Source organism: Myotis yumanensis, unplaced genomic scaffold (assembly GCF_028538775.1).
Source record: "Myotis yumanensis isolate MYYU_CA2020_CCGP unplaced genomic scaffold, mMyoYum1.0.hap1 SCAF_2, whole genome shotgun sequence".
In the NCBI taxonomy this organism is placed as follows: Eukaryota; Metazoa; Chordata; class Mammalia; order Chiroptera; family Vespertilionidae; genus Myotis; species Myotis yumanensis.
The window spans coordinates 216031339-216045010 of record NW_027223753.1 but is presented as its reverse complement, the minus strand read 5'-3'; the positions used below and the strand labels follow the sequence as shown (position 1 = coordinate 216045010).

Below are 13672 nucleotides of genomic sequence, written 5' to 3'. Positions count from 1 at the left end.
GAGTCGTTTCCCAATAGGACGTGGCCTCCTGAACCCTAACCAAGGCACAGGGCTCTTCTGACCAAAACGAGAGCAGGCCCAGCTCCACCCCTGCCCTGAGGCTCCGTAAGCCACGTCAGGGACAGAGCTCACTGCTGAGCCACCCCTCGACAACGTACAAAAGAGGGAGGCGGCGGTGCCTCAGCGCCATTGCGGTGGGAAGGGCTCCGTCCCACCAGCAGCTGCCCAGCGACCAAGCCCAGCAGCACGTGGCCCCATCTGCAGCGAGGAGCTCACGGGAGAAAACGGGTGCCTAACCCCCGGGTGCCTGTCCCAGGAGGAGAGGCCGTGGGCACAGGGCACTGAACTGGCTGCCGGGTGGCGTGTGGCCCGCGGAGAAGGCGCTCACCTGGCGGAAGCGCTCCACGCTGGTCCGCAAGTACAGCAGCACGTGCTTCACAGACAGCAGCACGTGGTGCATGGGCAGATGTGGGACGGCATCTCGCAGCCGCGCCTGCACCGCCTCGTCCAGCAGCGCGGCCTTGTCCTCGCTCCGGAAGGCCGCCTGCAGCAGGGCCCCGAAGGAGGGAGCCGGGGGGTCCTGGGGGACAGGGCTGTGCGGCGTCTGCGGAAGCTGGAGGAAGAGGACAGACAGTCACCCCAGAGGCAGGTGCACAGCCTGGGAGGCAGGTCCAGGCGACACCCCAACCAGGGGACGTCCCACAGCAACCAGGCGCCCACTGGGAAACACGTGACCACACGGCACGTTAGGTGAGCAAGGCCTGAGCTGGGAGGTGTCTCATACCCGAGGACACAGGCTGCTGTAGGGGCCACGGGACAGAGAGCCTGCACCCCGCAGCCACTGTGATGGTCCCTGGGACGGGAAGTCACCCGGCAGGCAGGGCACCGGCTCCTCGAGCGGGGAGCCTTCCACAGCCGCTCTGCCCACCCCCAGGAGCCTCGGTCAGAGGAGCTCATCGGAGGAGAGAAAGCAGGTGCAAAGCACAGCTCTGGGGTCACTCAGTCTCTCCCTCCCGGCTGCCTTCTCCACCGACCAGGCCTGTATTTATACCATCCAAACACCACGCCCGCCCCCCCAGGGAAGCCACTCCCTGACAGGGAAACCACGCCCCCAGGGAAGCCACACCCCCGGGCAGGGAAACCACGCCTCCAGGCAGGGAAGCCACGCCCCCAGGAAGCCACACCCCCGGGCAGGGAAAGGGCTGCACATGCCCTGAAGCTCAGCGGGTCCAAGGTGGGGCTCTGGACAGCAGTGTCACTAGGGAAATGTGCTGGAAATGCCACTGCAGGCCCCACGCAGACCTGCTGGGGTGCAGCTGCAGGGGTTCCGAGACCCTCCAAGGGGAGAAGCCCTGTGCCCTCCGCAGGGCGGACACTCATGCTCCGAGCACCCGCCCCAGAGTGCAGCCCTAAGCGGCCTCGCCTCCACACAGGCCTAGCCAGGCCTGTCGCGTGGACCTGGGGCCGCTGGTGGAGAGCGCGGGGGCTGGGGGGGGGCGGTCTGACAACTGAGCTCCAGAAGCCCTGGGTGCTGAGGGCCATGGAGGACCCTGGAGGACGGCACAGCAAGGGTGCAGCTTGCTGGGGGGAGGGGGGGGGTACCCCGCCCAAGGGGGACCCCAGCAGCTGCCTCGTTACCCAGCAGCCAGAGCGCATGGCTCCCCACCAGCCGTGTGTCCTCTGACACAGGGAAAAATGTCACCCCGCACAGCGACCCAGCTGGGCCGCGGGAAGAATGCTCGGTTTCCGGGGACAGGCTGGTCCCTGCGGGAGCGCTGGGGCGGGGCACCCACTCACCGCGGCCTCCTGGGCGGGCTGCGGGATCCAGAGGCGGTAGTAGCTGCTGAAACAGCTCAGCTGTGGGACCGGAGGCGCCAGCTGGTCATAGGCCTGGAGCAGGAGGCACAGTGCCAGCGGGTCCCGCTGGCTGTGCAGGAGGTCTGTGAGCACGGCCGTCAGGTACGCCACGACGCTGGCCCCTGCGGAGGAGGAAGGCGGGCAGCAGGGCTCAGGGACCAGCCTCTGGTGACCCATCCACACACCCACTCAGTGTTCAGAGCAGGGAAACCACCAGGGTCACGTGACCACGCTGGGGGGCAGATGCCACTGGCACAGGTCCCAGAGGCTCCAGGTCCTGAGGCCCGAGGGGTACCCGGGCAGGGGAGAGGCGTGGCACCACCTTCTGGGGGACGCTGCCCTCGCCCCCGCGGGATGGCCATGGGCCCATCACCAGGTTCAGAAAGAGACCTTTACTCGCTAACACAGTGACTTGCTGGGGCTTGTTTGTTGCTGCAGCCACGTCTGAGCGAGCCTCACTCATTACACTGTGATCTGGGCGCACTTCCTGGAGTCTAAGTTGCCTGGACACCCAACAAATACGAAGAACTCATGCTTTAGCATCAAGCAATCGAGAAACACGCCCTAGCCGGTTTGGCTTAGTGGATAGAGCGTCGGCCTGCGGACTAAAGGGTCCTGGGTTCGATTTTGATCAAGGGCACATGCCTGGATTGTGTGCCCCAGTGGGGGGTGTGTAGGAGGCAGCCAATCAATGATCATCTCTCATCATTGATGTTCTATCTCTCTCTCCCTTCCTCTTAGAAATCAATAAAATTATGTGTGTGTTTTTTTTAAAGCAGTGAAAAGATGGGTGTTACAGCAGGGTCTGTGCAGGCGTGCACACACGGGACGTCAGACTCTCCTCCAACGGCCCCTCCCCAGTGGCCCAGCAGGCCTCTAGCCCCTACCCGGCCCGCGGAGCCCCTCATGCTGAGCCCCGCCCGCTGAGTCCTAAGCCCTGAGCCCTGCCCCCTACCCTGCCCCCTGAGCCCTGCCCGCTGGCAGCTCTCACTTTCGTGGTTTTCAGCGATTATTCCCAGGCCCCTGGAGCCCCACCCGCCGCCACAGGAGCCCAGCTGGCCCGACGCCCACGTCTGCCCACGCAGGCACCTGCTTCACGCTCTGTCCCCAGCAGCAGCTTGTTCCTGGCCTCCAGGGCGGCGGGGGCCACGGGGCTGAACGGGAACGTGAGCAGGGCCATGTCTTCGCTCAGTGAGCACCCGATTTCCTCGTCCAGGCCCTCGCTGCCCTCCACCAGCACGTCCACCATGTCCAGCACGTCTGAGGGGGGGAGGGGGAGAGGTCGAGCATGTTAAGAGCCAGGGAGGGAGGAGCAGGAGGAGGTGGGCGAAAGGAGAGTCAACACCCCGCTTCCTGGGGTGGGGGTGGGGGGGAGGCTTAACATAAAGTCTGATTCTAAGCAGATGAGGACACGCCCAGCTTAGGGGACAGTGAGCCGCCAGCAAGCTCCCCCTGGACGCTGAGGCGAACAAGGCACCCCTGGAAGCACAGAGCCGAGCGGGCAGCACCTGGTCCCTTTCCTGCCTGAGTGCCGCGCGAGGCTGACCGTGGCCTCGAGAGCACACCATGAGGACTGGGCCGGTCGGGCTGCCATGAGGTTGGGCAGTAGGACCTGTGAGCTCAGATCGGCCCTGCACGAAGCAAGCCCGCACAGGTCTCCGCTCCGTCAATGGACGGGCGATGTCGTGTCCACGTGGGCTGGGCTTTGACCAGGTTTGCGCTCGGCAACCCAGAACCTGATTCCTGTTCTGTGTCTAACGGGCCAGGGCAGCTGGGCGCAGAAGCAGGCACAGGGCGCGCGCTGACCGTCGATGTGGGAGATGGGGATGCTGGCGTCGTCGGCGTCCTGCTTGGCCGCGGCCTGCAGCGTGCTGGCTTCCTGGACGAAGTCGGAGGCCTTGTCGGTGTACGCGTAGGGGCTCGCCACCAACGTCAGCAGCACCTGGCACAGGGAGCGGAGAGGAGCAGCCGGAGGTCACAAAGGAAACGAGGAAAGTGCCCCAAACACCCGGGTGACACAGGGAGCGGCTGCGGTGCTCACGCCTCCACGAGAACGAGAGCTCCCTGCCAAGCTCTTAAAGCGTTTGTAGGATTTCCAAAAACATCTCCTTCTGGCGTGTCTGTCGTCATTTTACATCATCTAGTTACCACTGTCCTGTGCAAAAGCAGGGCCTTAAAGGACATTAAACAGCACGGGGGCCTCATCCTGTCTTACAGACCGAGTGTCGGCAGGAAGCAGGTGAGCCAGGAGGCCGGTGGGCCTGGGGCCTGGGAAACGCCTGCCGTGGCTCCGACCCCTCGGCGGGACCCTCCCGGCACGCTCTGGGCACAGGGCAGCGCTCACTCGTTCCAGGAACTGGAGGACGGCCTCCCGTCGGTGCTCCGTGGGGTCGTGCAGGTGCTCCAGCCACAGCTCCAGCTCCCTCCACGTGTGTTCGAACACGCCCGTGTCCCGCAGGATCTGCGAGAGCAGACGGCCGGCAGGTCAGCAGGACCTGGCTCTGTGGGGCTGGCCGGGTGGTGGGCCCCACGGGACGTGGACCTCAGGGAGCCCGAGGGCCCGAGACTCCCCTGCAGTCGCACTAAATGCTGTTCTCTCTGCCCCTCGCGGAGGGGACAGGAAAGAGCACGTGTGCTCGGTAGCGAGGACTGTCCTGCTGCTGCTCGCCTTCCCTCAGCGCCTCCCAACACACAGGAAACGCTGGCTCCAGGAGGCGCGGTCTCTCCTGACCCGCACCGTCCCAGGCACACGTGTGCGCCGCGGCCCTTGCAGCTGTGCACCCCCAGCCTGCCCGATGCCCAAGCCTCTTGGGCACCGAGCCAGCCACGCCCACCCTCTGTGCGGGCTCTGGAGACTTGGACGGGCGAGGCGCACCCCCATGTCCACAAGGATGGTTTGATGTGAACCTGGGGCGAGTCAGTGACAAGGCCGCCAGGAAGCAGGACCGGGACCCAACGCGAGCTCACACGCCCCCACGGCACGCGCCTCTCAGGGACACAGCACGTCTAAGACGCCACCTGTGGGACGCCCATAGGACCTTCAGGCTTAGGTAAGAGTCGAGACCCTCAATCCAGCAAGCCTGATGACACACCTACTGTGCGGACTGTGCTCAGCGCCGGGAGCCAGGAGCGGGCGCGGGCGCGGGAGCTCTCACCTTCACGATGAGGCGCTTGGTGGACGACTTGAGCTGCGAGTGGGCGCTGGCCACAAACATCTTCATCAGCAGGTAGAACACGGACCGCTCACCCCCGAGGAGCTCCGCCTCCGGGCCCTCCTGGGGTGGGGACAGCAGAGTCAACGGGCTCCCCCGCGCCAGGACTGGACCCTCCGCTCGTGGCTGAGACCCTGTGCCCAGCGTCTGATCCCTAAGTTATGGACAGCGAGCCGTGACAGAGCACACACGTGCAGCAGCTAGCGAGCCGTGACAGAGCACACACGTGCAGCAGCTAGCGAGCCGTGACAGAGCACACGCATTCAGCGGCCAGCGAGCCGTGACAGAGCACACGCATTCAGCGGCCAGCGAGCCGTGACAGAGCACACGCGTGGAGCCTGGCACGTAGGAAGTCCTCCAGCAGAACACCTCAACCAGGATGCAGGGGAAACTCAGAGAGAGGACTTGGGGGGTGACGGGAGAAATACAATGACCCCATGGCCACAGCATCCTACCCCTTTCTGGAAATATCACGTGTGAAGATGTAAGCACACACTTCCATGCTATGGGTCCCACGAGATCTTAAGTTTCGAGTCATAAAAATGTCACCTGAGCCCTGGCTGGTTTGGCTCAGTGGCTAGAGCGTCGGCCTGCGGACTGAAGGGTCCCAGGTTCAATTCCAGCCAGGGGCACAGGCCCGGGTTGCGGGCTGGATCCCCAGTGGGGGGTGTGCAGGAGGCAGTCAATTGATGATTCTCCCTCATCATTGATGTTTCTCTCTCTCCCTCTCTGAAATCAATAAAGAAATATATATTTTTTTAAAAATCACCTGAACTACTGAGAAACATGCAGACAACGCTAACCGCCTGGTTTCCCCTTTCCGACAGAACGATGAGCCCGAGTTTCCATACACACAACCTGCTGCACCAAGTCCCCTTCACGACGCCCCATCGTGCTCTCCAAGGGGCCCCAGAAGACACTGGTCACAGAGCACCAGCGCCCCGGCTCCCCCGCCCACCTCGCTGGGCTCTCCCCTCCCTGCCTCCAGTTCCTCCCGGGCGCGGACAGAGGAGCCATGTATTTTCTTTCCCAAAAGGTTTTTTTTAAATGTATTTCTTATTGATTTCAGAGAGGAAGGGGGATGGGGCCCGCCACTGGGGATTGAGCCCGCAACCCAGGCATGTGCCCTTGGCCGGAATCGAACCTGGGAGCCTTCAGTCTGCAGGCCGACACTCTATCCACTGAGCTAAACTGGCTAGGGCTGTTTTCCAAAAGGTTTCAAACAACACACACAGCAAGACAGCCAGGACAGACAGTGCCAAAGCTCCAGGGCCCGGCAGGCGAGGCTCAGTTGTGCGAGTGCAGGCTTCCTGGCTCCACGCCTCCCTCAGACGGGACCTGACTGCCACCCTCTGGGCCCGCCTGCCGGGTCCCGACCGGCTGAACTCCCAGTGAGCCCACAGGTGTGCGGGCAGAGGTGGCGCCTGCTCCTACCTGAGCCTTCAACCAGGAGAACTTGCAGGCGGGCAGCTCCAGGGCCACCTGCAGGAGGTGGTGCTGCAGGATGGGGGGCACCTCCTCCCGCAGGCCCTGCTCCGAGATGACACCTGGGCGGAGAGAAGTCCCGTCACGCGGAGGCTGCGCCCAGCGGCTGCTGTCCCGGCCCAGGGACCAGACGAGGGCGCCGTGTCCAGATGAAAGGGCGGACACAGGGTCCGTCCCGACCTGGGGTCGCCCTCACACAGGCTGTGCCCTGCTCGGCCACACCTCATCTGACCTCCCCACTGAGGCCCATTCAGACCCTCAACACGCTGCCTCGGCCACTGACACCTCCACAGCTCAGTGCCGCCCCCACGCCGCCCTCCGGGGGCCTCCCGCTAAGGCAGCCCTGGCGTGGGCACAGGCCTCGCCCCCGGCTGCAAGCATTTTGTGAGCAGATGGCGGCCACCGAGACTGCTCCGTGGCCCTGGCCTGGTCCCAGGAAGGACACAGCCACTACAGACAGACGGCCACATTCTAGAGCCTTCCCTGTGCTCACAACGAGAACCTTTACTTCCAACCACGGTGCAGGGCGCCTCCACCTACACACAGGACGCTGCTCCCGGAGGCCTCCCGAGAGCGAGCTAGACACGCTTGTCCTAGAGGCTCCTGATACAGTGATTTTACCAAACTCCCCCCTCGAGGAAACGCGACCAGAGGGTGAGTCACGTTCACAAGTGGTGTGTGCGCCGCCGCACAGGTGAGGGGCGAGTATGAGGGCAAGCGGATGCCGGAGGCCAGGGCGGGAAGGGGCAGGAACGGCGCCCTCCCAGGGCCCACACCCCCTGAAAGAGGCTTTGTCCTGAGCGTCCCATGGGCCCTTGCTGACGCCTGCGGTGCTCGAGGGGGGAGGGGTGTGAGACCGGCAGGCACGGGGGGTGGGGGGGGGTAGGATGGGGGGTGTGAGACCGGCAGGCACGGGGGGTGGGGGGGGGTAGGATGGGGGGTGTGAGACCGGCAGGCACGGGGGGTGCGGGGGGGGTAGGATGGGGGGTGTGAGACCGGCAGGCACGGGGGGTGGGGGGGGTAGGATGGGGGGTGTGAGACCGGCAGGCACGGGGGGTGGGGGGGGGTGGGATGGGGGGTGTGAGACCAGCAGGCACGGGGGGTGGGGGGGGTGGGATGGGGGGTGTGAGACCGGCAGGCACGGGGGGTGGGGGGGGGTAGGATGGGGGGTGTGAGACCGGCAGGCACGGGGGGTGGGGGGGGTGGGATGGGGGGTGTGAGACCGGCAGGCACAGGGGGGTGGGGGGGGGCGGAGGGGGAGGCGCACCCCGCAGCAGCTTGCTGAAGTCGAAGTTGTACTGCGTGACCACGTGCGGGGCCACCCGCTGGTAGAGGCAGATGACCTGCAGCAGCACGGCCTTCAGAAGAATGGTTTCGGCGTCGTCTGAACCAAAACGAAAGCTTTGTTAGGAAACACGGGCTTGTCCTCCGTCAGCAACCGGCCGGCACGGCCCCACGACCAGCTGCCAACTGCGCGCTGAGCACCGAGCCCGCGGACAGACCCACGGACACGGCTGCAGGGCCCCGTGCTCCAGGTCGAGCTGCTCGAACAGCCGGGTTTACCCCCATTTCCACGCTGCGACCTGGGCAGGTCAGAGCGCTGTGTCTGAGCTCCGGTGCCTTTTGCACCGAAGGGGGGAGAGGGGGGAGGGGCGGGGGGCGGGGGGGGACACAGCAGTGGGGCCGCCACGAGGGTTCACAGGACACAGACGTGAGGAACAAGCCCAGCGCCCGGCTAACAAGGCCGAGTCGAAGAGTCTTATCACCGGGGTCCACACAGCCACCTCCCCCTGCACAGCACGAGGCACCCGCCGCCACTGACAGCCCAGCCCCGGGACACCCCGCGCCCAGGTCCTCAGACTGAGCGTGTAGAGCACACAGCGTGACACACGTCAGAGCCCACGCACGATGCCCGCTAACCCTGACCGCTGAGCGAGGACACGGGCCCTCCCCGCCATCCGTGTGGGCCGTCCGCAGGCAGCGACCCCGCGAGCCCTCACCGCCCGGGGCAGCCTCGCCGGCGGGAGCCCCGCTGTCCCGCTTCCGTCCCTGCTCGTCCCCCTCTCTGGTGTCCTGCTTCCTAAGGGACTGCCAGACCCACACAATGGTGTTCAAGTCTGGGAAGACCTAGAAGGGGAACAGAGAGAGGGAGTCCCGTGAGAGACGCACAGAACGGGGGTGGGAGCAATCGCCCCCGAGCCGAGGCACGACGCCCAGAGCCGCGCCTGCCAGGACTCGGCGAAACACAAGCGCTGGCCCTGCAGCCCTTAAGGCTCAGTCCCCCGAGCGAGGCCCTGGGAACAGACATGTCCGTGACCACGGGGGACCTGCCCAGGGTGACCTCGCTCAGGCAGTGCCGTCTCAGGCCATGGCCTTCCGACCCGCGGGGAGGGAGCGAGAGGGGCTTCGAGCAGCCCCACCCTGTGGGTGTGCAGCCTGGGGGAGGGCAGGCACACCGGCTCCTGGAGGGACTCAGGCCCTAGGGACACAGACCCCTTCACTTCGCACCCACCTGAGCTCCCAAGACGGCCTCCCAGCTGGGCGCTGACCTGGGACGGCCCACGGAAAGCCCTGGACACGCCCCGCCCACGCCGGGCCTCAGGCCTACCTTGCTCAGGGCCTCTCGGAAAAGCTGCACAAAGTCCTCCATCATCGCAGCCGTGTACACGCCGGGCCCCTGCCAGGCCTCACTGCTCAGGCAGAAGTCGATGGTCTTCAGTGCTCTCTTCAGAATGAACAAGAGCAGGGCCAGGGCCGTGTGCCTCACCGACTTGCTGTCCAACTGGGAAAAGTCAAATCCATAAGGTCCTTGGGCTGCACGGCGGCAAGCACAGACCTCCCAGCCGGGGCTGTACTGGGCACAGACCTCCCAGCCGGGGCTGTACTGGGCACAGACCTCCCAGCCAGGGCTGTACTGGGCACAGACCTCCCAGCCGGGGCTGTACTGGGCACAGACCTCCCAGCCAGGGCTGTACTGGGCACAGACCTCCCAGCCGGGGCTGTACTGGGCACAGACCTCCCAGCCAGGGCTGTACTGGGCACAGACCTCCCAGCCGGGGCTGTACCGGGCACAGACCTCCCAGCCGGGGCTGTACCGGGCACAGACCTCCCAGCCGGGGCTGCATGGCGGGCACAGACCTCCCAGCCGGGGCTGCATGGCGGGCACAGACCTCCCAGGCCAGGGCTGTACCAGGCACAGACCTCCCAGCCGGGGCTGCATGGCGGGCACAGACCTCCCACTTGAGCAGGGACTGGGCAGCCATCGCCCGGCCCTGGCAGGAACGCCCCCTCCCCAGGTGGGTGGACACATGGAGAGCCTCCGAGGCTCCCTGACCAGTCAGAATCCAGCACATCCTGCAGGGCCAGTGGATGAGCAGGAGAACATTCTAGAAGCGAGGCAAGCACTCACGTTTAGTGCCTGGGTGAACATGATCTTGTTGCACACCGGGGGCACGGTGGTCACCATCACCATGGCCAGCAGCCGGGACAAGGGGATGAACTCTCGGGTCTGAAACGCCCGGGAAACGTCCGGCTGGGCCTCGTAGATCTGTGACGGGGAGAAAGATGAGGGGTGCGGAGGTAAGTTTCACCCCTGAGGCTGGTCGCCGGCACCCAACAGGGCAGCTGGGCCAGTGACAGTGAGTGTGATCCGGCCCCAGGCTCAGAGGAGTGGCCCCCAATCCACATGGGAGAGAAGCAGGCACCAGGTCGCTGTTAGCAGGAAGAGCCAGGCCAGCACTAGTGGTCACTCAGCAGGGGCAGCGCTAGGGGCACCAGCAGTGATGTGACCTTTCCGTGCGTCCTGACAACCCCACAGGGCAGGGATCTTTTATATGAAAATAAAAATGTTTTCAGAGGCCGACTGGCGGGGCTCAGTGGTTGGGCATTGACCTAGGAACCAGGAGGTCACGGTTCAATTCCTGGTCAGGGCACAGGCCTGGGTTGTCGGCTCCATCCCCAGTGGGGGGCGTGCAGGAGGCAGCCAATCGATGATTCCCTCTCATCATTGATGCCTCTATCTCTCCCTCTCCCTTCCTCTCTGAAATCAATAAAAAAATAATAATTATTTTTTAAAAAAGGTTTATAGATAAAAAAAAAAAAAATGAGACTCCAGTGAGGTTAAGTAATTTCCTTCGGGACACCGGCTAGAGATGAGGACTCTCACCCAGGCCTGCAAAGCCATGCACCTGCCCCGTCCCTTCCCGGGAGCCACCCAGAGCAGTGCCCCACAGGGCAAAGACGCACGGGGTCGCACACAGCACTCGGGACACGTGGAGAAGAGGAGAATAAAAGGATGTCCTGCCCAGGTCGAGGCAGAAGCAAACCATCCCAGGCATTTCAGCAGCACGCAGGCCGTAAGGGAGAGAGAGAAGGAAGGGGGAGAGAGAGAGAGAAGGGGGGGAGGGAACTGCCGAGGGGTGTGGAGTAGGACTGCACTGGTAGACGAGGGGTGTTAATTAACATCTTTGATCAGAAGGAAGTTAATATACATCCACTCAAAGCAACTGCGCATCCACAGCCCATTTCCGTTGTTCTAAGTCCCCGAGGCAGCAGAGCTTAAACACTATCCTACAACAGGGACATGTCCCTCGTCCCAGCCCAACTCTGCTGCAGCTCATGAAGCTCTCGCTGCCTGAGAATCGGGGTGAATAGGATAAAACCGGCTCCACGGACTCAAGGCTGAGCCCACGGTTGAGCTCGGTGAACAGGAGCCCATGGAGAAGGGCCGCAGCCGTGTGACCTACAACATCCCACACTCTGTGGGTCACGGTCACCCGCTCCCGGCCGCCCGATCCGAGACTCGGCCCGTCCGCAGACGCCGAGCTCCGCCGCCTCACCTTGTGCAGCAGCCTGACGTTGTTGGCCCACGTGGCCTTTGCCCGGGGAAGGAAGGAGAACGTGACCTCCTTGAAGTACTTGTGCAGCAGGTCCGGGCACACTCTCAGGATGCGCACCACCAGCTCGGCCACCAGCTCGTCGTCTGGGGCCGTTCTCAGGCCCAACAGGAAGTGCAGGAGCGTCAGGTTCCCTCCTCTGCAGAGGAGGAGGGGTCAGCGGGAGGAGTCCCAGCCTCGCCTGCCACCCGCCTCCCTGCAGCCCTCCGGCCCCCCGTCTGGTGCCCACCACGTCTGAGATGCCACAGGGCAGCTTTACCTGCAGTCAACATTTTTCAAAAATTAAATACAAATAATTTTGATCAGAAAGCTATCCTTTTAAAAGCTTAAAATCTTTAACATGAAAATTTCATAAGGGAAACATAGTTTGTGCTGTGCTGTCACATGAAGGAATGAAATCCACAGGCAGGTAAACGCCTGTTCTCGTCCTGCTGCTTCCCTCCTGCAAGGGCACAGCTGAGCGGTCGGGGCCCACAGACAGTGCGGCCGCCAGACCCAAAGCTTGGTCCCTCGGGCCCCACAGCGCAAGCTGCCGGCCTGTCCACGCCGCGGCCCTCGCTGTCACCAGTTCCACGACGCCGGGCTCTGCAGAGCAGCCTGTTCTCACCCTCACCCTCCAGGTAACAGACAAGCAGTCAACCAACACGCGGGCGGGGCCCGTCCCAGCCAGGAGCAGAGCCGGGAAGGACAGGGACGCGGAGCGACTGCAGAAGGGGCCGCGGGAAGGCCCTCCTGAGGCGGGCGCCGGCACGGAGACCCCAGGCATTGAGGGCTGGTGGGACACTCACTCTAGCTCTCTTCAGGCTTCCCACTAAGGCCCGACCCGCCAGACTCCCTGCCTCTCCCGGAAGCACAAGCATTTTGCCGTGGCTTCAAAAAACGTGTGTAAACCACCGCTTACTTAGACAGACCCACACGCTGACTCAGCGTGCTCCTTTAATGAGCATCTAGCTCAGTGGTCGCCAACCTCTCAGACCGCACAGACCACCAGAGGTCTGCGGACCACCGGCTGATCGAGCTTACGGATCTCCTCAGGGGACAGTGTGTGACTTAGGCACGGACTGTGTCACATTAGACTGTTAGCCTCGCTCCGACACTGGAGGAGACGGAGCTGTCCCGACTGATGAGAAAAAGAAACGCTGGGGCAAGTTCGATCCGAACACTCAGAATCAAAACGAGGCCCAAGTGACAGCAGGGAGGACAGTCCCACCCACTGTGCGACCCATCCCTGATGGTTAAAACTAAACCACACAACCCTCCTCCCTGGGAGAGAACGCCAGGGCTGAGAACCAGGAGCCTCCACAGGACCACGGGTCAATACGCTCACTGTCCCAGGAAGAGCAGCTGAGGACCGTCTAACAGCCGCACTTGCTGCTACAGCAACACCACGAACAGAGAGAGGGCCTGACAGCGACCGAGCCTCAAAGCCTCCAGGAACAGATCGGCCCCCGCTGCGGACTGTTGTGTGAAACAGTATAATCAGGAAATGAAGCCGAGTGGAGGAAAGCCTCGCTGGTCAGCAGCCGTCTTAGGGGAGCGGCGATGAAGGTGACCGTGGAACCAGAACTCCTGGGGTCAAGCCTGAGCCCTGCCACTCACAGCGGGACTGACCTGGCCCCTCCGCTAACCTGAGCAGCAATGCCACCCTGGGGAGGGTGGCGAGGCCCACTCCGGGCAGCCCGGGGGAGGACGAATCAGGCCCTGCCCCTGAGGAAGCAGGCGGCCCCTCCCCGGTGGCAGGTGCCTGAGACCTGTTCCCGGAGGGAGCCACAGGCTGGAAGGCTCGGGCTCTAACTCTCACGGGGAATCGGGTCAGGCAGGGGTTCCCTTCCCGTCCTACCCAGCACGATGCCACTCTAGCACTTGCACAGTCCCTGGTGGTGGCCCCTGAGGAGACCCCGGGCTCCGGGAGCGACACTCACCTGCCGGAGGTTCCCAAGGACGCGTCGTAGAAGTTGATGCCGTGCTTGAGCGAGCAGCAGAGGTCCGTCAGGAAGCGGTGGACGTGCTCCCGCACCAGGCCCTTCCCCGCGTCCTTGGCAGAAGCCTGGGAGGGTGAAGAATTCAGTGACAGCCCCAGGAGAGACCTTAGGGACCCAGGGCAGCTCAGGAAACACTTCAACGTAAACACTCGGCACCGTTAAAAAAAATAATAAAGAAACAAACACCAATCCACATGAAACAGCACTCCTAGAGGGGCAAGTTTAAACCTGTGGTTTTAAA

The 13672-nt window shown here is 63.6% G+C and overlaps 1 protein-coding gene across 1 annotated transcript in view; it reads right to left on the bottom strand.

Moving 5' to 3' along the window:
- The window catches only part of URB1 (URB1 ribosome biogenesis homolog), a 42870-nt gene that overhangs the window by 19132 nt on the left and 10066 nt on the right, over positions 1 to 13672 (bottom strand). Inside the window, exons 8-20 of the mRNA XM_070407290.1 lie at positions 13372 to 13496; positions 11393 to 11588; positions 9964 to 10101; positions 9163 to 9336; positions 8555 to 8681; positions 7822 to 7938; positions 6504 to 6616; positions 5013 to 5132; positions 4202 to 4318; positions 3664 to 3799; positions 2947 to 3117; positions 1798 to 1979; positions 389 to 613 (exon numbers count right to left, since the gene is read on the bottom strand). Of these exons, the coding sequence (XP_070263391.1) occupies positions 389 to 613; positions 1798 to 1979; positions 2947 to 3117; positions 3664 to 3799; positions 4202 to 4318; positions 5013 to 5132; positions 6504 to 6616; positions 7822 to 7938; positions 8555 to 8681; positions 9163 to 9336; positions 9964 to 10101; positions 11393 to 11588; positions 13372 to 13496 (1941 nt within the window). The remainder of the gene's footprint in view (positions 1 to 388; positions 614 to 1797; positions 1980 to 2946; positions 3118 to 3663; positions 3800 to 4201; positions 4319 to 5012; positions 5133 to 6503; positions 6617 to 7821; positions 7939 to 8554; positions 8682 to 9162; positions 9337 to 9963; positions 10102 to 11392; positions 11589 to 13371; positions 13497 to 13672) is intronic.